Consider the following 25,406-nt stretch of genomic DNA (forward strand, 5'->3'; position numbering starts at 1 on the left):
GGCAAAAAGTCTCCATATTTTAGGGGTGAGCATGTTAATTCCGTCCGTGTGCCTAAAAGACAGTCCACATCCTTATCGCCCATCCTCACAGTTATATATGGCCCATCTCCCCTTTGTTGTATTAGTGCGAGGAGGGGGGCCAGAGTGGGCTCTAATCGTTTTTTGCTATCCCAAGTAACTCCTTCTGTCAGTCGCTTAAATGCTTCTATGAGGTCGTTATCTTGTGACAAGCCTGGCTTGTTGGTTGAATTGTATCCCTGGCTGCGTCCTCTTCCCCAGCCACGACCTTTCTGTTTTGCCCTGCACGTCTTGGCCCAGTGACCTTCTTTCCCACAATAATGACATTTTCCGGGTAATTTTCCTAATGACTGTTTATCGGAATCCTGGGATTTCCATCCCATAGCCTGTACAGCTCGGACTTTAGCTCCCACATCCCGATCTAATTGGTTACATCGATCCACCAATGCTGCAAAGGTCGTCCCTCTACCTTCCCAGACCGGTAACACTACCTTAAGCATTTTGGACAGTTCTGGCTTTAGACCTGCCACGAAAGCTGCTTTCAGGGGTTCAAACACTTGTTCATCCATTTCCTCATCCGTATTATTCATAAACGAATGTTCTAGCCACGTGCATCTAAACCGCTCGTCATACTTCAGGACCTCCTCTGTTCCTTTCTGTTGGCAAGCTGCAATTTTTCCCCAGTCTGTCTTAGCTGGACTGAAGGCTTGCAGCCAGTGTTTAATCGCCTTCCATCCTGCGTCTAATTCTTGCTCATTCTGCCCCAAAGCTTCATCTACCTTGTCATGCAATTTTCTTCCCTGTGTTTTTGGCACCATTATGGTCAAAATTTGCACTCCGTACCAGGGATGAAGTTGATATATATTTCTTAAGCGGTCCAATTGGTCCCACGTTTTTACTCCCCCTTTCTTTGGATTGGACAATTCCTTGGACCATTTATCAATTTTCTCTGGGTCTGCCGAAGCATGAATTAAGTATTCTGCATACACCCTTCTCTTTGTTTTTTTGGTTCTGCCCTCATCCGCAGTCTCTTCTGATTTGACTACAACTCGTCTTTTTTTAAACGGGGCAAAGCGCACCCCTAATTCTTCATCATCCTCCGACACTGTATTGTCGGAGGATTCAGAAACCGTATCTATTCCTCGGTCGTGTCTTCGGGTTTGCGCTTTTAATTTATCCAAACATGGTTACCCTGGGAATTGATCAATACATTTTCCTTTTCCTATTATTGTCTCTTGACCTAATGATTTTTTCCATTCTTTAATTTCACCTTTAAGATCTTTAACTTCTGCTTCCAGCTTTTCAAGTTCAAGCTTTTTCTGTCGCAGCTGTGCACAAACAGCTTGCAATTGATCCTTTGTACTGGTCAGTTCTCGATCATGTTGGGAACGCATTATAATTTCATTCCGGTTTCGGATCTGGCCCATAACCGCTAGGGACCATCTAGTTCGCTCTTTATTTTTCATACGGGTCGTTTTTCCCCAGACCCTTTTAATCTCATCCAAGGACCATTGTCCTTTGGAGGTTCCGTACTTTTGTTCGATCTTAATACAGGTTTTATATAAGTTGAATTGTTGCTCTATGTATTCTTTCAACTGTTCGAGAATTAAATCTAGCGAAACTTCAGGTGGTGCCTGTCCACCTTTAACAGTCGTAGGCAATTCTTTATTCTTATCTCCTGCTGCCATAATACTGAGTTCTTTACTGGGGTCTCGAGTCGTAGGCTTGCTAGCCGATCAATAGGTCGGTGATTAATTAACTAACACACCGCCGAAGTTTAGACGTCTATGGGACCTCGAGGTGACTACCAACCAGAGGGTTCGCAAACCGGAGGCTTTCGGAATCGCGTAGAAGGAGAGGTGAATTTAGACTTTTGACCGAGGACTTTTTTTAAAAAGAGGAGTCCTTACCTCAAGATATAGGTCCTATGTCCAAAATTCAGTTTCTTTCCTCAGCGATCCTGTTCGCAGCGCCAAAACTGTTAGATCTCTTAATTTCCAATGAAATACGAACTCCGATGGTAGTTTTAACTTTTTAATCTTGGCAGAGAGTAACAAACTGCTGGCTGATTGCCAGTTTCTTTGTCTTACTGAAACCACATGGTCAAAATGGCTGTATTTATGCCTGGATCAATTTACAGAAAAGAACTCGCCTTCTTTGACCTTATTGGCTCACTACCCAAGGGTCCTAAAATGTCAAGTTGATTGATGCCTTAATGCAACATGCTGAAATGCATGCAGCATCTCTGACTTGTTGTCTGTGAATTTTCACAGCCTGTCTAAATGCAGCCTGTTTGAATTCTCTATCATGAGGTTATCCACTTTGGTAGGACAAATAAAAAGCAAATTATTATTTAAATGGGGAGCGATTACAAAATGCTGCAGTACAGAGAGATTTAACGGTTCTTGTACACGAAATGCAACAAGTTAGCCTGCAGGTACAGCAAGTAATCAGGATGGCAAATGGAATGTTGGCCTTTATTGCAAGGGGGATAGAGTATGAAAGTAGGGAAGTCCTGCTCCAACTGTATGGCATTGGTGAGACCACACCTGGAGTACGGCGTACAGTATTGGTCTCCTTATTTAAGGAAGGATATTGATAGGTCCTTACTATACAGTATAAATGCACACGAGGCCCATGCTTGAGAGAAGGTCAGTCTGTGACCTGTCCTTTATTCCTTAGCACTCAAGTGATGAAGGTGGATGGAGCTTCCCCTTTTGTACCTGAAGGTCCAGGTTAGGAGTGTCTCCCACCTCGTGGTCATTGTTCTCACAGGGTACAACTTAGGTCAGCTTATACATGGGTTACACTGATAGTTGAATACATGACAGATATACTTGCATTGGAGGCAGCTCAGAGAAGGTTCACGAGGTTGATTCCTGAGATGAGGGGTTTGTCATATGAAAATAAGTTGAGCAGGTTTGACCTATACTCTTTGGAGTTTAGAAGAGTGAGAGGTGATCTTATTGAACATTTCAGATTCTGAGTGGGCTTGACAGGGTAGATGCAGAGAGGATGTTCCCCTCGTGCGGAAATCTAGAACTAGGGGGCATAGTTTCAGAATAAGGGGTCGCCTATTTAAAACAGAGAAGAGGAAGAATTTCTTCTCTCACAGCGTTGTAAATCTTTGGAATTCTCTACCCCAGAGAGCTGTGGAGGCCGGGTCATTGAATATATTTGTGGAGATAGACAGATTTTTGAATTATAAGCGAGTCAAGGGTTATGGAGAGTGGGCAGGGAAGCGGAGTTGAGGCCAGGATCAGATCAACCATGATCTTATTGAATGGCGGAGCAGGCTCAAGGGACCAAATGGTTTACTCCTGCTCCTGTTTCTTATGTTCTAATCCTCTCAGAATCTTTTATGTTTCAATGGCATCACCTTTCATTCTTTTAAACTGCAGAGAGTACAGGCCCAATCTACTCAATCTCTACTCATAGGGCAACCCTCCCAGGGATCAATCTAGTTAATATGTCTTTACTATATAGTATAAATGCACACGAGGCCCATACTTGAGAGAAGATCACTCTGTGATAAGTAACCTTTATTAGCCAGCACTGAAGTGATGAAGGTGGGTGGAGCTTCCCCTTTTATACCTGAAAGTCCAGGTTAGGAGTGTCTCTCGCAAGTTCACCACCTAGTGGTCAATGTTCTCACGGTGTACAACTTAGGTCAGTTTATACATGGGTTACAATGACAGTTGAATACATGACATCACCTCCCCCCAAAGTCTTATTGGGATCACAGGTTAAGTCTCTCTGGTGGTTTACACTCCCTTGTAGAGCGCCTGAGTTGGGGCTCTGGTTGTTGGGCGCTGGCCTGAGTGTCTGCTGTTTGCAGTGCTTCAGGCCTGTCAGGACTGCCGACAGTGACTGGGCTCTCCTCCACTTGGTTCCGGTGTTCGGTCACCTGTGGAGGAGTGAATTCTACATCGTGTTCTTCCTCTGCCTCTTCTGTGGGGTTGCTGAACCTCCTTTTATCTTGATCCACGTGTTTGCGGCAGATTTGTCCATTGGTAAGTTTAACTAGCAGAATCCTATTCCCTCTTTGGCAATCACAGTACCAGCAAGCCATTTGGGCCCTGCAGCGTAGTTGAGGACAAAGACAGGGTCATTGACATCGATACATCGCGCCCTCGCATTCCCGTCATGGTAGTCACATTGTGACCAGCGCCTGCTCTCAACAATTTCTTTCATGGTGAGGTGTACAAGGGATAACCTGGTTTTGAGCATCCTTTTCATGAGCAGCTCTGCGGGTGGAACCCCTGTGAGCGAGTGTGGTTGGGATCTATTGGCCAACAGGAGGCGTGATAAGCGGCTTTGTAGGGAACCCCCTTGGATTCTGAGCATCCCCTGTTTGATTATCTGCACTGCACGTTCCGCCTGGTCGTTTGAGGCCGGCTTGAACGGTGCCGTTCTGACATGGTTGATACCATTTCCTGCCATGAAGTCCTGGAATTCAGTGCTCGTAAAGCACGGGCAATTGTCGCTGACCAAGATGTCCGGTAGACCATGGGCGGCGAACATTACCCGTAGACTTTCGACTGTGGTAGAGGATGTGCTTGAATTGAGAATGTCACACTCGATCCATTTGGAGTAGGCGTCTACCACAACCAAAAACATTTTTCCCATGAAAGGACCTGCGTAGTCCACATGGATGCGTGACCATGGTTTGGCGGGCCAGGACCAGAGGCTAAGGGGGGGCTTCCCTGGGCGCATTGCCCAGCTGGACACACGTGTTGCACCTGTGAACACAAAGTTCCAGGTCTGCATCTATCCCAAGCCACCAAACGTGTGACCTGGCAATTGCCTTCATCATGACAATGCCCGGATGCTCATTGCCGAGTTCTCTGATGAACATCTCTCTGCCCATCTGAGGCATCACTACTCGGTTACCCCATAGTAGGCTATCGGCCTGAATCGAGAGTTCATCCTTGCACCTGTGAAATGGTTTGAATTCCTCAGGGTATGCCCCGTACGTGGCTGCCCAGTCCCCGTTCAGGACACATTTCTTAACTAAAGACAGTAGCAGGTCTCTATTTGTCCAGACTGTAATCTGACGGGCTGTCACAGGTGAGCCTTCGCTTTCGAAAGCTTCAGCAGCCATGACCATCTCAGCAGCATGCTCGGTTGCCCCCTCGGTGGTGGCTATTGGGAGCCTGCTGAGTGCATCGGCGCAGTTTTCGGCGCCCGGTCTGTGCCGAATTGTATAGTTATAGGCAGCTAACGTGAGTGCCCACCTCTGTATGCGGGCCAATGCATTTGCATTTATGGCTTTGTTGTCGGCCAAAAGGGACGTTAGGGGTGTGTGATCTGTCTCCAGCTCAAATTTCCTGCCAAACAGGTACTGGTGCATTTTTTTTTACAGCATATACACATGCTAGCACTTCCTTTTCTACCATCCCGTAGCCCCGTTCTGCCTAGGACAGACTTCTGGAGGCATAAGCTACCGGCTATAACTGATCCTTGGCATTAATATGTTGCAACACACACCCAACCCCATAGGACAACGCATTGCACATTAAAACACGTTTCTTACATGGGTCATATAGCGTTAACAGATTGTTGGAGCACAACAAATTGTGTGCTCTATCAAAAGCCCTTTCCTGATGTCCCCCCAGACCCATTCGCGACCTTTGCATAGGAGCACGTGTAGCGGCTCCAGCAGCGTGCTCAATTTTGGAAGAAAGTTAGCAAAACAGTTCAGGAACCTCAGGAACGAACGCAGCTCTGTCGTGTTATGGGGTTGGGTGCTCTCTGGATCGCTTCTGTTTTGGATGCAGTAGGTCTGATTCCGTCTGCTGCTACCCTCCTCCCCAGGAATTCTACCTCTGGAGCTAGGAAGACGCACTTCGCCTTTTTCAGTCGCAGACCTACCCGGTCCAGTCTGCGTAGCACCTCCTCCAGGTTGAGGAGGTGTTCTTCAGTATCACAACCCGTGATGAGGATGTCGTCTTGAAAAACCACTGTCCTTGGAATCGACTTGAGGAGGCTTTCCATATTTTGTTGAAAGATCGCGGCGGCCGAGCAAATCTCAAACGGACATCTGTTGTACTCAAACAACCCCTTGTGTGTCATGATGGTGGTCAGCTTCTTTGACTCACTCACCAGCTGCTGGGTCATGTAAGCTGAGGTCAGGTCCAATTTTGAAAAAAGTTTGCCACCGGATAGCATCGCAGAGAGGTCCTCCGCTCTCGGTAGCGGGTACTGGTCTTGGAGTGACACCCGATTGATGGTGGTCTTGTATTCACCACATATCCTGACCGACCCATCCGCCTTGAGCACCGGCACAATTGGGCTCGCCCAGTCACTGAATTCGACTGGCGAGGTGATGCCTTCCCTCAGCAGGTGGTCCAACTCGCCTTCTATCTTTTCCCGCATCACGTACGGCACCGCTCTGGCCTTGTGGTGTACTGGCCTGGTGTCCGGGTTTATGTGAATCACTACCTTGGTCCCCATGAAAGTGCCAATGCCGGGTTGAAATAGTGAGTCAAATTTGTCCACGACCTGTGAGCATGATATTCGGTTGGTGGAAGGTTTAGATGGGGGGGGGGGCTTCTTTACGCAGAGGGTTGTGGGAATCTGGAACTCGCTGCCTGGAAGAGTGGTGGATGCAGAAACCCTCACCACTTTTAAGAGATGTTTGGATGGGCACTTAAAGTGCCATAACCTGCAAGGTTATGGACCCAGAGCTGGTAATTGGGATTAGACTGTATGACCTTTTGTTGGATGGCACAGATATAATGGTAAGTACTGCAAGGAATTGAATATGGCAAGGGTGATCTCCTGGACTAGTTTCGATCGCCTGGATGGGTCAGAGAGGAAATTTCCCAGATTTTTTCTCCCTAAATTGGCCTGGGTTTTTATCTGGATATTGTCTCTCCCAGGAGATCGCATTGTTCCGGTTGGAGTGGAGTGTAAAATGTTTTAGTATAAGGGGTGTCGCAGTTGTGGTGAGGCGGACTGATTGGGCTGGGTGCTCTTTGCCTTTCCGTCATTGGTCATTCGTTTATATGTAACCTTTAGGGCTGCTGACCAAGGGTCATGCGGCTCTTTGTCAGCCGGCGCGGACACAATGGGCAGAAATGGCCTCCTTCTGCGCTGTAAATGTCTATGTTTCTATGTTTCTAATGGTTAACATGCCATTTGCCTTCCTAATTACTTGCTGTACCTGCCTGTTAACTCTCTGTGTTTCTTGTACTAGGACACCCAAATCTGTCTGAACACCAACACTGAATTGTTCACCTTTTTAAAATATATTCTGTTTTTCTATTATTCCTGCCAAAGTGAATAACCTCACATTTCCCCACATTATACTCCATCTGCCATACTATTGCCCACTCAATTAACCTGCCTATATCCCTTTGCAGGCTATTTGTGTTCTCCTCACAGCTTACATTTCCACCTAGCTTTGTAAAGTACACAAACTTAGATGTATTGCACTCGGTCCCTTCATCTAAGTGATTAATATAAATTGTAAATAGCTGAGGCCCAAGCACTCCCCGCTCCCCTCCCACACCACTCCCCTCCCACACCCAACCCCACCTTCCTCCCCTCCTACACTCCCCGCTCTCCATGCTCCCCTCCCACCCCACCCACCTCCCCTCCCAACCCCACCCCGCTCCTCTCCTCTCCCACAGCCCTTTCCCTTGTTCTGTTCCTTTTTTAAAATGCTACTTGCTTGTAACATCTTTCAGTTCTCAAAGGGTCCCCACCTAAAACATCAACTAATGTCTGTTCTCCTTAACCTTCAGTGACTGCCTGTTACTGGTGAGTTTTGCGATATTAGGATATGGATTTTGCAACAAATCGTCTTTTAGATAATCACGTGAAGTAAAAATTGATGGTTTGATGTTTTGTTTTCCAAACCTGTAGATGGTATACGATGTGGAACTTGCTAGCACAGGGAGCAGTTGAGGCGAACAACATAGATGCATGTAAGGGAAAGCTAGATAAGTGCATGAGGAAGAAAGCAGTAGAAGAGTATGTTGATAGGGTTACATGAAGTAGGGTGGGAGGAGGCTCGTGTGGAGCATAAACACTGGCATGGACTAGTTGGGCCGAATGAACTGTTTCTGTGCTGTAAATTCCATGTAATTATATCCCCTGCCCTGGCTGCTGTCCCGATCGCCCTGCTGTTATGGTGCAGGCAGTTGGTTACAGATTGGTGGAGTTTTGTGGTCTTCAGCCTGAATGTTGTAAAAAAGGAATGTATGAGATGACTGGTCAAAAATAATGAAGCAACATATAAGAACATAAGAATTCGTAGCAGGAGTAGGCCATTCGGCCCCTCGAGCCTGCTCCGCCATTTAATGAGATCATGGCTGATCTTCTATCTCAACTCCACTTTCCTGCCCGATCCTCATATCCCTTGATTCCCTTAATATCTAACATCTGGATCTCGGTGGCGCGTCGCTGTAATAACTGCAGCTCCGAAGGTGAGCACGTTTGTATCGGCCATTGGGAAACGGCACAGGTTTCGACTGGCAGTTCCCCAGCAAGGTCTCCTGCGCTAGTTTCGATCACCTAGATGGATCAGAGAGGAATTTTCCCAGATTTTTTTTCCCCAATTGGCCTGGGTTTTTATCTGGTTTTTGCCTCTCCCAGGAGATCACATGGCTTCGGTTGGGGTGGAGTGTAGAATGTTTCGGTGCAAGGGATGTCGCAGTTGTGTGAGGCAGACTAGTTGGGCTGGGGGCTCTTTACCTTTCTGCAATTGTTCATTGTTCAAAGGTTTATATGTAACCTTCAGGGCTGCTGACCAAGGGCCGTGTGGCTCTTTGTTGGCCGGTGCGGACATGATGGGCCAAAATGGCCTGCTTTTGTGCTGTAAATTTCTATGTTTCTTTGTTTAACGTACAGCAGTGAATCCCTTAACTATTCAGCGAGTGTCAGCTGTGGCTCAGTGGGTAGCACACTCGCCTGTGAGTCAGAAGGTTGCAGGTTCAAATAATTTGAACACATAATCTAGATTAACACTCCAGTACAATGCTGAGGAAGTGCTGCACTGTTGGAGGTGCTGTCTTTTGGATGAGATGTTAAACCAATGTCTGCTCTCTGAGGTAGATGTAAAAGATCCCATGGTACTATTTTGAAGAAGATCAGGGGCGTTATCCCCGATGTCCTGGTCAATATTTATCCCTCAATCAACATAACAAAAACAGATTATCTGGTCATTATCACATTGCTGTTTGTGGGAGCTTGCGGTGTGCAAATTGGCTGCTGCGTTTCCCAGATTACAACAGTGGCTATACTGCTAAAGTACTTCATTGGCTGTAAAGTGCTTTGAGATTTCCGGTGGTTGTGAAAGTCGTTATATAAATGCAAGTCTTTCTTTTATTCTCCCACTTTTTTTAAGGGCAGAAAACTGTGCGCATCACTGAACTGGGCAAGACTTTTCCCCCTTGTTTTAAAGTATGTCTTTGTGGAGAAAACCAGCCCTCAGTGAGAGTGAGCTCCTTAATGTGTACGTTGAATGCTGTGGACAAACCTGGACCACCAATTCTTTCCAAATAAAACTTGGGCTTTGGTCAAGATCCTCTTCATATTGATTTGTTGGCATTTCCATGACCATAACCTTCAGCAGAAAATACTTAACTGACCCGTACTGGGTGATATCACTCAGGCTGCTGTTGCTTGTTAATAAAACAAGTGTTTGTTTTATTCTCCACTGTCCCTCTCTCTGCAGAATCAGTGCTGAGTTTCGTAGATGATATTGCCTCTGGATCCAAGACACCCTGTGTGATGTTGGGAAAAGTTCCAGACAAGGTGTCAAACTCGATATCTTTGATAATCAGATGCCTGGAGCCTGACACCACGTACATGTAAGTAGATGCTTAGCACATTCTAACAAGCACTTGTTTTGTAAGAATGAGGTAGGAGGGAAGGGGAGGGATCTGTGCGCTGCACTGTTGGAGAACTAGTGAAAGATTGGGTGGTTAAGTGGCTTAGCACATTCCTCTTTTACCTCTGCAACTGTAATTCAAATCCTGTCCAGGCTGATGAGATGAAAGTCTGTTGCAATTTGTTGGGTGTAAGGATTTTAAGTGGAATAAGTCTGGGTAATGTCAACCAGCAGCCTTGCAGGAATGGGCCAGTTGCCACTAAATTGGTCGTCATATGCAGAAGTGTTGAATTTTTGTAATAACACAAATAGTTCAGTAATATCCTTCAGGGGTGAAAATCTGCCGGCCTTACCTGGTCTACCCTTTATATGAGCCCAGTTGCACACCACCGTCATTAACATGACCAAACAAACCACTCCGTTAGATCAAGCTGTCGCATTGTAGCAGCTGGAAGAAAGCCCGCCACCACCTTCCGAAGGCAACTAGTGATCAGCTATGAATGCCACCTTGGGAGTGATGCCCACATCCCGAGAATGGATAACATCTGAAATGTTCTTGTACAGATCTTCTTGGGATTTAAGTTTTCTTTTTATTCATTCATGAGATGTGGGTGTCGCTGGCAAGGCCAGCATTTATTGTCCATCCCTAATTGCCCTTGAGAAGGTGGTGATGAGCTGCCACCTTGGACCGCTGCAGTGAAAGTACTCCCACAGTGCTGTTGGGGAGGGAGTTCCAGGATTTTGACCCAGCGATGAAGGAACAGTGATATATTTCCAAGTCAGGATGTGTGGAGAGGAATTTGCAGGTGATGGTGCTCCCATGCGCCTGCTGGCCTTTTAGGTGGTAAAAGCTGTAGGTTTGGGAGGTGCTGCCAAAGCAGCCTTGGTGAGTTACTGCAGTGCCTCTTGTAGGTGGTACACACTGCAGCCATGGTGCACCGATGGTGGAGGGAGTGAATGTTAAAGGTGGTGGATGGGGTGCGGATCAAGTGGGCTGCCTTGTCCTGGATGGTGTCGAGCTTCTTGAGTGAGTGCAGCTCCAACAACAATCAGGTAAGTGGAGATTATTCCATCACATTCCTGACTTGTACCTTGTAGATGGTTGAAAGGCTTTGGGAAGTGAGGAGGTGAGCCACTCACCGCAGAATACCCAGCCTCTGACCTGCTCTTGTTGCCACGGTATTTATGTGGCTGGTCCAGTTAAGTTTCTGCCTAATGATTGCCCCCAGTATGTTGGTGGTGGTGGATTCAGCGATGGTAATGGCGCTGAATGTCAAGGAGTGGTGGTTAGACTCTCACTTGTTGGAGATGATCATTGCCTGGCACTTGTGTGGCGTGAATGTTACTTGCCACTTATCAGCCCAAGCCTGAATGTCATCCAGATTTTGCTGCATGTGGGCATGGACTGCTTCATTACCTAAGGAGTTGTGAATGGAACTGAACACTGCAATGCTCTGCAAATACCTCCCCTTCTGACCTTATGATGGAGCTGAAGATGGTTGGGCCTAGGACACTGCCCTGAGGAACTCCTGCAGCAATGTCCTGGGGCTGAGATGATTGACCTCCAACAACTACAACCATCTTCCTTTGTGCTAGGTATGATTCCAGGCTGTGGAGTGTTTTCCCCCTGATTCCCATTGACTTCAATTTTACTAGGACTCCTTGATGCCACATTCGGTAAAATACTGCCTTGATGTCAAGGGCAGCCACTCTCACCTCACCTCTGAAATTCAGCACTCTTAAGACCAAGGCTGTAATGAGGTCTGGAGCTGAGTGGTCCAAGGAGAACCCAAACTGAGCTTCGGTGAGCAGGTTATTGGTGAGTAAGTGCCGTTTGATAGCACTTCCGACACTGATGATTGAGAGTAGACTGTTGGGACGATAATTGGTCGGATTGGTTTTGTCCTGCTTTTTGTGGACAGGGCATACCTGGGCAGTTTTCCAGATTGTCAGATAGATGCCAGTGTTGTAGCTGTACTGGAATGGCTTGGCTAGAGGTGCGGCTAGCTCTGGAGCACAAGTCTTCAGCAGGACAGCCGGGATGTTGTCTGGTCCATAGCCTTAGCTGTATCCAGTGTGCTCAGCGTTTTTTGAAATCAGGTGGAGTGAATCGAATTGGCTGAAGACTGGCTTCTGTGACAATGGGGATCTCAGCAGGAGGCCAATATGGATCATCCACTCAGCACTTCTGGCTGAAGATGGTTGCAAACGCTTCAGCCTTGTCTTTGCACTTGCATGCTGGGCTCCGCCATCATTGAGGATGGGGATATTCATGGAGCCTCCTCCTCTTGTTCGTTGTTTAATTGTCCACCACCATTCACGACTGGATGTGGCAGGACTGCAGAGCTTTGATCTGATCCGTTGATTATGGGATCACTTAGCTCTGTCTATAGCATGCTGCTTCCGCTGTTTAGCATACATGTAATCCTGTATTGCAGCTTCCCCAGGTTGGCACCTCAGATTTTAAGTATGACTGGTGCTGCTCCTGGCATAATCTTCTGCACTCCTCATTGAACCAGGGTTGGTCCTGTCACAGTAATCTGTAGGTTCCCCTTATCAAATTATATATTTTTATTCCTCTCTTCTAACATGGACATTGCTTGGAAAATATTTTGAGAGTGGTGTAATGAGGCAGCAGTAGTGTTGCTCAATGTTGGTGTCTCACCTAGTAGTCATTTTAAGGGTGATATATTGTTGTGACGGACTTCGTGCATCATCCTATTTGATTCTGATCGAAGCTTCTCACTCCAAATCCTCTCCATCACTAAAACTGCCTATTTCCACCACTAAAATATCGCAAGTCTCTGCCCCTGCCTCAGCCCACCTGCTGCTGAAACCCTCATCCATGCTTTTGTTACCTCCAGACTCGACTATTCCAATGCTTTCCTGGCCGGCCTCCCACCTTGCACTTTCCATAAACTTGAACTCATCCAAAACTCTGCTGCCTGCATCTGAACTCGCACAAAGTACTATTCACCCATTACCCCTGTGCTCGTAAACTTATATTGGTTCCCAGTCCGGCAACACCTTGAATTTAAAATTCACATTCTGGTGTTCAAATCCCTCTGTGTCCTCGCCCATCCCTATCTCTGTAACCTCTTACAGTCCTACAACCCTCCGAGAACATTTAAGGGCTAGAAATTGCGTGGCGACCCGTTTGGGGGCGATAAGTTTTGCAGGGTGGCAAAGGTATCGCCGGGCGCTACACGATTGATTCCGACAGGAACTTCACGTTTAGTGCTCTAAGAGGGAAGTGGAGTGCTAAATCAAGTGCTACCACTTCCCTGAGTGCACTAAAGAACATAAAAACATAAGAACATAAGAAATAGGAGCAGGTGAAGGCCATTTGGCCCCTCGAGCCGGCTCCGCCATTCAATAAGATCATGGCTGATCTGATCATTGACTCAGCTCCACTTCCCTGCCCACTCCCCATAACCCTTTACTCCCTTATCGCTCAAAAATCTGTCTATCTCCGCCTTAAATATATTCAATGACCTAACCTCCATAGCTCTCTGGGGCAGAGAATTACGCAGATTTACAACCCTCTGAGAGAAGACATTTCTCTTCATCTCAGTGTTAAATGGACGGCCTCTAATTCTGAGACTATACCCTCTAGTTCTAGTCTCCCCTATCAGTGGAAACATCCTCTCTGCATCCACCTTGTCGAGCCCCCTTATTATCTTATAAGTTTCAATGGGATCATCTCTCATTCTTCTGAACTCCAATGAGCAGAGGCCCAAACTACTCAACCTATCCACATAAGTCAATCCCTTCACCTCTGGAATAAAGGAGTGAGAGGGATGGTAGCAGCAGAGCGCTGAGCAATGTCCCGTGCAGCTCTACCGGTTTCACAGACGCCTTCCCTCCCTTAAAGGGAAAGGCCAAATCTGTGGTCATTGGAGCCTAAGACTGTGTATGGCCGTCGACGGTACCTGCGATACACGCAGAGCAGCCCCAAGCACTCTAAGAGCGTGCAGGGCTGAGCAACCATGGGCTGGAAAATATAAAAAAACAGCACACTGGGGGTATTATTCAATTCTTGCCTAGCTGACCACCGCTGCCTTTAAATCGTGCTCCCGAAGCCTACATACAATATGCACTTGATATACCCCAGAGTATAGTAACAGAAGGGTGGGCAGGGGGGGCGGGATTTGATGAACATGGAGAATTGGCAGCCTGCTTTACTTGTTGACTATGTTCCAGACCTCTGTCAGTACTACGTTGTAATTGAATGCAGGAAAGTATTTGAAAGTAAGTCAAGATAATTCCTTCCAGTTGCTTCCTCCCTCCTATCCACAATGTGTACGTTTCTCACAGGCTTCATCTTGTTTGAACAGCATGACTGGGATCAACAGGGCAAAAGCCCAGCCTACGCCAATTGCTGGCACAGAACAGTGGACCTGCAGCATAAGCAATCCTGTTAACGCCATCAACCCTGTTGCATGAGTACGATCACAGTTGGAGAAATGTGTGCAGTTTTGGGCTCCACCGTATAGGAAGGTTGTTGAGGCAACAGAGAGGGTACAACACAGATTCACTGGGATGAGAAAATAGAAATATGAAGAACGATTGGGAAAATTAGTGGTGGTGGGGTGGGGGGGAGGGGTGTCATTGGAACAGGGGATGTTACAGGATGATTTGACAGAGGTCCTTTCTATGTTACAACAGTGACTACACTTCAAAAGTGGTTCATTGGTTGTAAAGTGCTTTGGATCGTCCTGAGATCGTGAAAGGCTCAATGCAGTTGCAAGTCTTTCTTTTTCTTTTTAAAATTATGAAGAGATGGGAAAGGGTAGATAAAAACAGACTGTTCCCTGTCATTGAGGAATCTGGACTAAGAGGACATCGATATGAAATTGTCAGATATTTAGGACAGCGAGCAGGAGAATTATCTTTAACCCAGAGTTGAGAGGCTGTGAAATGCAGTGGTGATTGGAGCAGGGACCATGATCAAGATGTAAGAATGGGTTAGATAGATGGTTGAAGGAAAGGCGAATAAAAAGGATGTGAGGATAGAATGGGCATGTGGGATTAGGATCACTGCTCATGTGGAGGATAAACACCAACATGAACTGCTGGAGCTGAACAGCCATTTCTGTGTTGTCCTTTTTGTCAATTACGCTTGAGCCTGGAATATCTATAGAAGGAATGTGGACAGGAGTTATAGGCACAATAGCTTTTTTGTATTTAAGGAAGGATATACTTGTATTGGAGGCTGTTCAGAGAAGGTTCATTTGGTTGATTTCGAAAATGAGGGGGTTGACTTATGAAAATAGATTGAGTAGGTTGGGAATATACACATTGGAGTTCAGAAGAATGAGAGGTGATCTTATCGAGACATATAAGATAACGAAGGGGCTAGACAAGGTGGATGTAGAGAGGATATTTCTACTCATAGGGGAAACTAAAACTAGGGGCCATGATCTCAGAATAAGGGGCCGCCCATTTAAAACTGAGATGATGAGGAATTCTCTCAGAGGGTTGTAAATCTGTGGAATTCTCAGAGAGCTGTGGAGGCTGGGTCATTGAATATATTTAAGGTGGAGATAACAGATTTTTGAGCGACAAGGGAGTAAAGGGTTATGGGGAGCGGGCAGGGAAGTGGAGCTGAGTCCATGATTACATCAGCCATGATCTTCTTGAATGGCAGAGCAGGCTCGAGGGGCCAAATGGCCTACTCCTGCTCCTATTTCTTATGTTCTTATGTTCTATTCCTCAGATTTGGATCACAGGTCACACACAGCGTTTTAGGGGTCATAGGCTGATTTATAAAGGAGTGGTAGTCCAAATATAGTCGAATACAACACATAAACAGTCTAGACATACGACCGTGACCAGCAGTTAGTATCCGTCCCGATCGGACAGACAGCTGGCGTGCACGAACAGCTCTCTTCTGCACCATCTGGGTTAAAAGCCCTTTAGATATCTCTTTTATTCTCTTTTTAGGGGTGGGCCTGGGGTAGAAGATGGACAGGACTATCTAACCTGTAAGGGCTCTTCGAAACCAGGGTGCCCAATGGTATGTTGAGTTCTTTGTCTCAACTTTCAGATGAAAAACCCTCCCCTTCACATGTTTTTCCTGTTTATACATTCTGAAGGCCCATCCTTCTGATTTCCTCCTATCTCTCCATCATGCTTATCCTCCCAAGGTTGGCCAAATCATAGGTACAGTCAACAACCTTTCTAGCACAAAAACAGCAGACAGCTAGCCTAGAAACAAGGTCATCATCATGGTGCAGAGTGTTATAACATCCGCAAGGAATCAAAAACATAAGCAGATTGTAAGCGTCTATCCAATTATTCTAACACCAGTCTGAAGAGACTTTTTGTCGTTATTTCTTCCAATCTACGATTTCTTACACCACTTTCTGCTTCTTATTACTCAACCAGTTTTCAGTTCAGTTACCTGAATTGCTATTAATTCAGTGAGTTTCAATCTCTTTTTTTTTTTATAAACTCCAACTGTTGATTTATATCTGTTGGACTGCCAATGTTCTGGATTCTGGTGCATTGTGCAAAATGTTGCGCTGTTTTATGGCTTCCAGCCCATCTTAAAAACACTGCATCTGACAATATTATGGTGCTCAGGAAATCTCAACTAGAAGTTTGTTGAAGTAGTTAGATCACCCAAACAGTGTAATAAATGTTGTTGGTAGGGCTGACTCGTAAAGTGGCATTAGCCAAAATCCTGAATATGCTTGCTGACCTACATTGGCTGCCGGTTATACAACACCTTGATTTCAAAATTCTCATCCTTGTTTACAAATCCCTCCATGGCCTCGCCCCTCCCTATCTCTGTTATCTCCTTCAGGCTCACAACCCTCTGAGATCTCTGCGCTCCTCTAATTCTGCCCTCTTGAGCATCCCTGATTATAACTGCTCAACCATTGGTGTCTGTACCTTCAGCTGCCTGGGCCCTAAGCTCTGGAACTCCCTCCCTAAACCTCTCCACCTCTCTACCTCTCTGTCCTCCTTTAAGACGCTCCTTAAAACCCACCTCTTTGACCAAGCTTTTGGTCATCTGCCGTAATTTATTCTTATGTGACTCGGTGTCAAATTTCAATGTTTTGTCTTATAACACAGCTGTAAAGCGCCTTAGGACCTTTTTGCTACGTCAAAGGCGCTACATAAATACGTAGGCGTAGCTATATCAATATTCTCACTCAGGCCAACAGCCCCAGCATCGAAGCATTGACCACGCTCGATCAGCTCCGATCGACGGGCCACATTGTCCGCATGCCCGACACTAGGCTCCCAAATCAAGTACTATACTCAGAGCTCTGACACGGCAAGCGAGTCCCAGGTGGACAAAGGAAATGCTTCAAGGACACCCTCAAAGCCTCATTGAAAAAGTGCAACATCCCCATCGACACCTGGGAATCCCAGGCCCAAGACTGCCCAAAGTGGAGGAGAAGCATCTGGGAAGGCACCGAACAACTCGAGTCTCTTCGTCGGGAGCACGCGGAAGCCAAGTGCAAACAGCGGAAGGAGTGCACGACAATCAAAGCACCCCACCCACCCGTTCCTCCAACCACTGTCTGCCCCACCTGTGACAGAATCTGTAGATCCCGCATTGAACTCATCAGTCACCTGATAACTCCTATTAGTCATCCTCAACTCTGAGGGACTGCCTAAGAAGAGAAGATAAATACACAAGTTGTTACTTTGAAGAAGACGTTTGATTTTTCCAGCAGTTTGACCTTCCCTTGTTTCATATAGCTGGCACTTTGTCATGGTCAAAACATAGATAGATTTGTGCATTGCCTGTTGGGTTCAGGATGGTAATGAAAACAGGATGCCAATCCTTGTGTGCTCCTATCTGAGGAGTCAGTGAGCTATTCCAGCAAGGCAAGTTCCTCTTTTACTCTCAGAGCATTGGAATGGATTAGAGAAGGTTCACGAGGTTGATTCCTGAGATGAGGGGGTTGTCTTATGAAGAAAGGTTGAGCAGGTTGGGCCTATACTCATTAGAGTTTAGAAGACTGAGAGGTGATCTTATTGAAACATATAAGATTCTGAGGGGGCTTGACAGGGTAGATGCAGAGAGGATGTTTTCCCTCGAGGGGGAATCTAGAACTAGGGGGCATAGTTTCATAATAAGGTGTTGCCCATTTACCACCGAGGTGAGGAGGAATTTCTTCTCTCAGAGGGTCGTGAATCTTTGGAATTCTCTACCCCAGAGATCTGTGGAGGCTGGGTCATTGAATATATTTAAGGTGGAGATAGACAGATTTTTGAATGATAAGGGAGTCAAGGGTTATGGGGAACGGGCAGGAAAGTAGAATTGAGGCCAAGATCAGATCAGCCATGATCTTATTGAATGGCGGAGCAGGCTCGAGGGGCCATATGGCATACTCCTGCTCCTATTTCTTATGTTCTTATATATGATGGAAAAGGACACTGCATCAGGTAGCAATTTGATCTGGTCTACCCCAGAACAACGGGGCATAATAATAAAATTAGAGTTCGGTCAGTTAGGAGTAAATCCAGAACGCATTTTTTTTTCACATGGGGTAGTGTAAATCTAGAACTCCTTCACCAAAGGCTGTGGATGCTGGGGGTCAATTGGAGCTTTCAAGACTGAGATTGATAGAGTTTTGTTAGGCAAGGGCATCAAGATGTGTGGAGAAAAGGTGGGTAAGTGGAGTTAAGGTACAGATCAGCCATGATCTAATAGAATGAGGAGCTGAATGACCTTCTCCTGTTCCTGTGAACTTGTCTGGTTTGCTGAAGAGTTGGAATCAATGTTCCCTCTAAGCTGTACGCGTGCACAGCTATGCAGCAATCGGGAAGAAACCACACAGGCTGCCTACAAGCTGTTCCCTCTAAGATGTCGCACCCTGTTGTGGTAAAAAGGAGGCTTCTCTCCTTCAAGGTAGACTAACTCATATAGTTAATTGACACCTGTCTGTTGAGATAAAAGGAGGCTTCGCTCCCTCAAGGTGGACTAACTGATATAGTTAATCAACACCTCGCCCAGCTTCCCACTGTATAACAACCACGGAAGTAAACAAACAAAACCTCAGGTTAACCGCTTTTATTACGAGCAATGCACAGGAAGGTTCAGTCGTGGAACCTCCGAAATACAAGAGTTTTCAAGCATAATTTATACAGATTTTAGAGAGGAGCTATCCTCCTACAAAATCATCAATAGGTCTATTGTTATCAGCGAAGTTACATTGATTTGTCGACTCTTATCAGATGGGCTCTGAGTGGTACATGCAACTGTCCATCTCTCATCATCGTTTTGTTCCATTCTGCCCCCTACCCCAGTCTATCCGACGCCTAGGGTGGTTTGTACTGGCTTCTTTATCTCTTCCTCAGGGACTTTTGAACAAAACTGCTGACTTCGGCTGTATAAGTGTTACTAAGGTTAAGCTATAGTTTAATGCGTATAAGTGTGCTATACCTATACAAGCAAGTGTTACTTACATAGGCAATTTATACGTTCACTACCTTCAGCATAATTCTGACTCCCTATTTGCAACCTAACAATTTATCCCTTACACGCCCCAAAAACATTTAGAGAGAAGATTGCTTGGGATACTTGCTTTTTCCCCATGTCGACTGCATCTACCCTGGACACAATTCTGATTGGTTAAAATCTTGGACATCTAGGAGCCAGAGATCGTGCACAGCATAGATTTTCAGTTCCAATCGCAGTCTCTTCCTGAGAGAACTATCCTACTTACTTGCCTTGCATTTCCAGGGCTTGCTATCCCGATCCAGACCAGTACTTATTCATTATCCATAGGGAGGAATGCTGTGCTGTCGTTGCTAGCTTCTACAGCTGCTGAGATTTTGGAGTGACTGTCACATCTGCTCCTGTGTGAGCTTGACGTTGATTAGGACATTACAGGTTGACCCTCCCTTATCTGGGACTCCCTTATCCGGCACCACCCCTCGTCCGGCATCATTCCCGGCCACCAGGTGGCGCATGTGCAGAACTCCGACCCACCCCCACCCCCACCCCCCGCCCCACACCCCCCCCACCGCCCCAGGTTTCCCTTTTTAGGCACAACGGTGATATCTTTCCTTTATGATTTAATTAAATCACTCACCTAAACAGAAAATTAACACACTTACTAGAAAAAAAGTGATCAGCAGTAGCAGAAGCCCCCTCAACCAAGAACACCTCAGGGCCCGCTCGGCCCGCCCACACCTCGGGGCCCGCTCGGCCCGCCCACACCTCGGGGACAGCTCGGCCCGCCCACACCTCGGGGACAGCTCGGCCCGCCCACACCTCGGGGACAGCTCGGCCCGCCCACACCTCGGGGCCCGCTCGGCCCGCCCACACCTCGGGGCCCGCTCGGCCCGCCCACACCTCGGGGCCCGCTCGGTCCGCCAACCTTCTCCCACCACACCCCCCCGGCCCTTCGAGCCAATGGCCTCCCCTCATCCACAGGCCAGGTCCCAAGGGTGCTGGATAAGGGAAGTTCAACCTATACTAAGGATCAACCAAGGAACGTGTGCATCTCTTTGGGGGAGAAATTACCCTGCGCCCCGATTATGGGAGGTAACCTGCACGCGGAGCCCCGCCCCGGCCGCAAAATTGGCCTTACCGCCCCTTGGAGGACGTGCAGCGTGATCTCGCGTGCTCCACTTCCTATTGAGGCGGGTCCAGCGGTACTAATGGGGCGTGATCGGCGACGCTTCGCAAACACTCCGTGTAGCACTGACCCATTTCAACGTCCATCCCTTTCGCTTAAAGGAGAGGGCCGCTTCACACTCTGCACGGCCTGTGATGGCCTCTACTGGGTTACCAGGGCAGCGAGGTACTGGGGGTTGTAGCCCGGCATCCAAAATGAAGCGCCGGGGCTGCAAGATGGCGGCCCAGAACACGCAAGGGGGTAAAAATTCGGGCCGAGCAGTGATTCGGCAAAATCGGCAAGATGGCGGCATGGGGCGCTCGCAACTTCCTCTTCAACTTCTGCCCCACGAGCGGATGTCGGCCCAGTTGTGTTTCGCGCCCCGTTACCGCCCCCCCCGGAAGAGCTAACGGGCATTGCAAAAAGGTGCTATTTCAACCCCTTTGTGTCTATAACAGGGAAGACGTCACTGAGTTGTGGTAATGAACGTGCACACACACCACAGGCTTTAGGCTCATCAGTGGGCTGCTTTCTCTGTTGCTGGCTCTGTTTCATTTGGTTGGGGAGATTTGTATATACTGGTGAGGTGTTCCACAGATCTACATTGTAAAGTCCTGTCCCCTCAGTACAGATTCACACGAGGCATGTAGTGAAGTCAAGGTCACTCTGGACCTGCACCTTTATTTCACAGCTCTGGAATGCTGCACTTGCCTGAGACCTGTCCTTATATAACTGTCTCTTGCAAATGCACCCCTGGTGGTAAGGTATGCTGGTGGTTACAGGTCATATCTTATTACAGTCATGTATAGCATGTTAGGATACAGTTATATATAATAATGTAAGATATATGACATCACCCTCCCCCAAGGTCTTATTGTCTTTGTAGGTTCAATCTCTCAGGTGGTCTACGCTCTCGCGTGGAGCGTCTGAGTTGTGGTTCAGTTGTTTGCCTTGGTGTCTGTTTTCCTTTGGGTGTGGTTGCTGGTATCTCGTCTGAGCTGTCTGTTTCGATTGGTGTGATTGTTGTTGACTCGCCTGGGCTGTCTGTTGGGATTGCCCTTTCCTCAGGTTGTTCCCTCTGTCTGTCCACCAGGTGTGGTGCGAGTTCCACATTGTAGTCTGCCTCTGGTTCCACAGTATTGTTGGTAAATCTGCCTCCGGCAGGTTTTGCCATTGTCCATTTGTACTACCAGTAGCCTGTTTTTTCCTTGCCTGTTACTGTCCCTGCAAGCCATTTGGGACCCCTGACATAGTTTAGTACAAACACTTTGTCCCCTATCTCATTCCATCTCCCCCTCAAATTTCTGTCATGATACTCAGTCAGCTTACGGCGCTTTGCCTCAACGATTTCGTACATGTCTGGGAGGATTAATGAGAGTCTTGTTTTTAAAGTCCTTTTCATCAACAGTTGCGCGGGGGGGGGGGGATCCCGGTCAGTGAGTGCGGACGAGATCTGTATGCCAGCAGCAGTCGCGACAGGCGACCCTGCAGCGTGGGATCTTGGATTTTAAGCATGTCATGTTTAATGATTTGCACTGCTCTCTCCGCCTGGCCATTGGAGGCCGGCTTGAATGGTGCCGTCTTGACGTGATTTATGCCGTGGTCAATTATAAAGTCTTGGAATTCTGCGCTGGTGAAGCACGGACTATTGTCACTGACCAGTATGTCAGGGATTCCGTGCATTGCAAACATGGTTGCGAGGCTCTCCACAGTGGTGGAGGTTGTGCTCGAGTTTAAAATGGTGCCTTCGATCCACTTTGAAAATGCATCTACAACTACGAAGAACATTTTGCCCATGAATGGGCTCGCATAGTCTACGTGCACCCGCGACCACGGTTTGGTAGGCCAGGGGCTCAGGGGATCCTCCCTGGGGGCATTGCTGAGTTGGACACAAATGGTGCACCTTCGGACGCAGAGATCCAAGTCCACGTCAATACCAGACCACCAGACGTGGGATCTGGCTATGGCCTTCATGAGAATGATCCCCGGGTGCTCGCGGTGGAGCTCCCGGACAAATGCCTCTCTGCCTCGCAGAGGCATGACTACTCGGCTGCCCCACATCAGGCAGCCTGCTTGTAGTGATAGCTCATGCATGCGCCTGTGAAAGGGTTTTAATTCCTCGGGGCAGGCAATCGCGAGCCTCTGCCCAGTCACTAGTTAGGACACATCTTTTTACTAAGGATAACGTGGGGTCGCTGGCTGTCCAGGCTCTGATTTGGCGAGCCGTCATGGGCGAACCTGTGGACTCAAAGGCATTGATTGCCATGACTATCTCACAGTCCTGTTCATCAGACCCTTCCGTGGTCGCCAGGGTTGGCCTGCTGAGCGCGTCGGCACAGTGGTCTGTGCCTGGTCTGTGCCTTATGGTATAGTCGTAGGATGCCAGCATGAGTGCCCATCGTTGAATTCGCGCCGAGGCGTTGGCGTTTATTGCCTTGCTCTCGGATAGGAGGGACGTGAGGGGCTTGTGGTCGGTTTCTAACGCGAACTTGGCCCCGAAACGATATTGGTGCATCTTCTTGACACCGTACACGCACGCGAGTGCCTCCTTCTCTACCATTCCGTACCCGCGCTCTGCCCGCGAAAGTGACCTGGAGGCATAAGCTATGGGTTGTAATTTGCCTGCACTATTGAAATGTTGCAAAACGCACCCGACCCCATACGCTGACGCATTGCATGTGAGAACTAGCTTTATACCTGGGTCAAAGAAAGTCAAAACACTGTTGGAACACAGAAGGTTGCGTGCCTTATTGAAGGCACGTTCCTGGGCGTCCCCGCAAAACAATCGCACCCCTTCCTAAGTAGCACGTGGAGAGGCTCCAGCAGCGTGCTTAAGTTCTGCATAAAGTTCCCAAAGTAATCGAGTAGCCCGAGAAAGGCGCGCAGTTCTGAGACATTCTGGGGCCTGTGTGCCATGCGAATTGCTTCTGTTTTGGACTCCGTTGGGCGGATTCCATCAGTGGCAATCCTTCTGCCCAAAAATTCAACCTCGGGTGCAAGAAACAGGCACTTGGATTTCTTGACTCGTAGGCCTACCCGATCCAACTGCTTTAGTACTTCCTCCAAATTACGGAGATGGGAGTCGGTGTCCCTGTCCGTGATAAGTATGTCGTCTTGAAATACAACCGTCCCCGGGATGGACTTCAGCAGACTCTCCATGTTGCGCTGGAATATGGCAGCTACCGACCTGATGCCGAATGGGCATCGATTGTACATGAAAAGGCCTCGATGTGTGTTGATGGTGGTGAATAGCTTGGATTCCTTGGTCAATTCTTGTGGTCATATACGCAGATGTGAGGTCTAATTTTGAGAAAAGTTTACCTCCAGCCAATGTGGCTAATAAGTCCTCCGCTCTGGGCAGCGGGTACTGGTCCTGTAGGGAGACTCTGTTTATGGTAGATTTGTAGTCCCCACAGATTCGTACGGATCCATCAGGCTTCATGACTGGGACGATGAGACTTGCCCAGTCACTAAATTCCACAGGTGATATAATGCCTTCCCGCAGAAGTCTGTCCAGTTTGTGTTCAATCTTTTCCCTCATCACATAGGGTACAGCTCTGGCCTTGTGATGGACCGGTCTAGCATCCTGTGTGATGTAGATTTTGACTTTTGCCTCTTTGAAAGTGCCCACAACTGGCTGAAAGAGATGTTCAAATCGCTTTATAACTGTTGAGCAGGAGGTCCGTTCCTCTAATGACATGGCATGGACATCATCCCATTTCCAGTTGAGTTTTGCCAGCCAGCTTCTCCCCAGCAGTGCTGGGGGGTCTCTCGGGACAATCCACAGGGGAAGTCAGTTCACTGTCTCTTTGTGTGTGACAGAGAGCATGGCGCTGCCGAGGACTGGTACGATTTCTTTGGTATAGGTCCTTAGTTTGGTGTCGACCCTTGTGAGTTTTGGTCTGTCTCTTTTATGCGGCCACAGTTGTTCAAATTGTTGAGCGCCCATGAGAGAGTGACTCGCTCCCATATCCAGCTCCATGTTGACAGATATCCTGTTGAGTAGGACCCTCCTCATTATAGGAGGCGTCCTGTTGTAGGAGCAGCGGCCATTGATCGTGTTGACCCGCTGTACACCGGTGTCCCGGGTACTGTCCCCACCATCTTCTGGTCCACTCTCCGACCCATCCGATTCGTATACCAGCCGAACTGCCGTTTTTTTGCACATGCGAGCCAAATGCCCTGTATATTCACAATTTCTGCAAACAGCCTGCTGAAATCGACATCCCCTTGACGAGTGCCCACCCCCACACCTCCAGCACAGACCAGTTCCATTGTTCAAAGTGTTCCCTTAGAATGTGCTGCGTCTGGCTGATCTCTCTTGAGCTTCTCTCAGTTTGTAGTTGATTGCTCGCATTGTGGGTTGATGAGGTGTGAACGGCCGTTCCTGTAGCCCTTGATGGCTTCTGCCTGCTGTCGAGAGCCTGTTCTCCCGGTTTTGTCTGTGTATGGGGGTAGCAGCTTGTTTAGCGCTGTGAACTTCTTGTTCCGATATTTCGTTCGTTGTCATAACTGCATTGTAAATCAACCTCGTTTCTTCTTACCTTACCAAGAATGTCTGTGCAACCAGTGCTGCTGCCTCTAAGATCAGGTTTTTGGTCTCTATGAACTTTCGGAATATGCCTGCGTGGCCTATTCCTTCAATGAAAAAGTCTCTCAGCATTTCTCTCCTCAGTTCATCGGAGAACTCACATAAACTAGCCAACCTCCGAAGTTCCACCACGAAGTCGGGTATGCTCTGGCCCACACAGCGTCTGTAGTTGTAGAACCTGTGTCTGGCCATGTGTAGGCTGCTCGCTGGCTTCAGGTGGTCTCTTACCAGTGTGCTCAATTCTTCAAACGACTTGCTTGCTAGTTTCTCGGGTGCCAACAGATCCTTCATTAAAGCGTATGTTTTCGAGCCACAGCTGGTCAAGAGATGGGCTCTTCTCTTGTCTGCCTTATCGTCGCCTACCCAG

The 25,406-nt window shown here is 47.7% G+C and overlaps 1 protein-coding gene across 1 annotated transcript in view; it reads left to right on the forward strand.

Annotated features, from left to right (window-relative positions):
* Nucleotides 1-25,406, forward strand: part of astn1 (astrotactin 1) — a 3,463,295-nt gene that overhangs the window by 3,379,839 nt on the left and 58,050 nt on the right. The window contains exon 23 of the mRNA XM_070888265.1: nt 9,704-9,839. Coding sequence (XP_070744366.1) covers nt 9,704-9,839 — 136 coding nt within the window. The remainder of the gene's footprint in view (nt 1-9,703; nt 9,840-25,406) is intronic.

The sequence above is a fragment of the Pristiophorus japonicus genome, chromosome 8 (genome assembly GCF_044704955.1).
Source record: "Pristiophorus japonicus isolate sPriJap1 chromosome 8, sPriJap1.hap1, whole genome shotgun sequence".
Taxonomy (NCBI): domain Eukaryota; kingdom Metazoa; phylum Chordata; class Chondrichthyes; family Pristiophoridae; genus Pristiophorus; species Pristiophorus japonicus.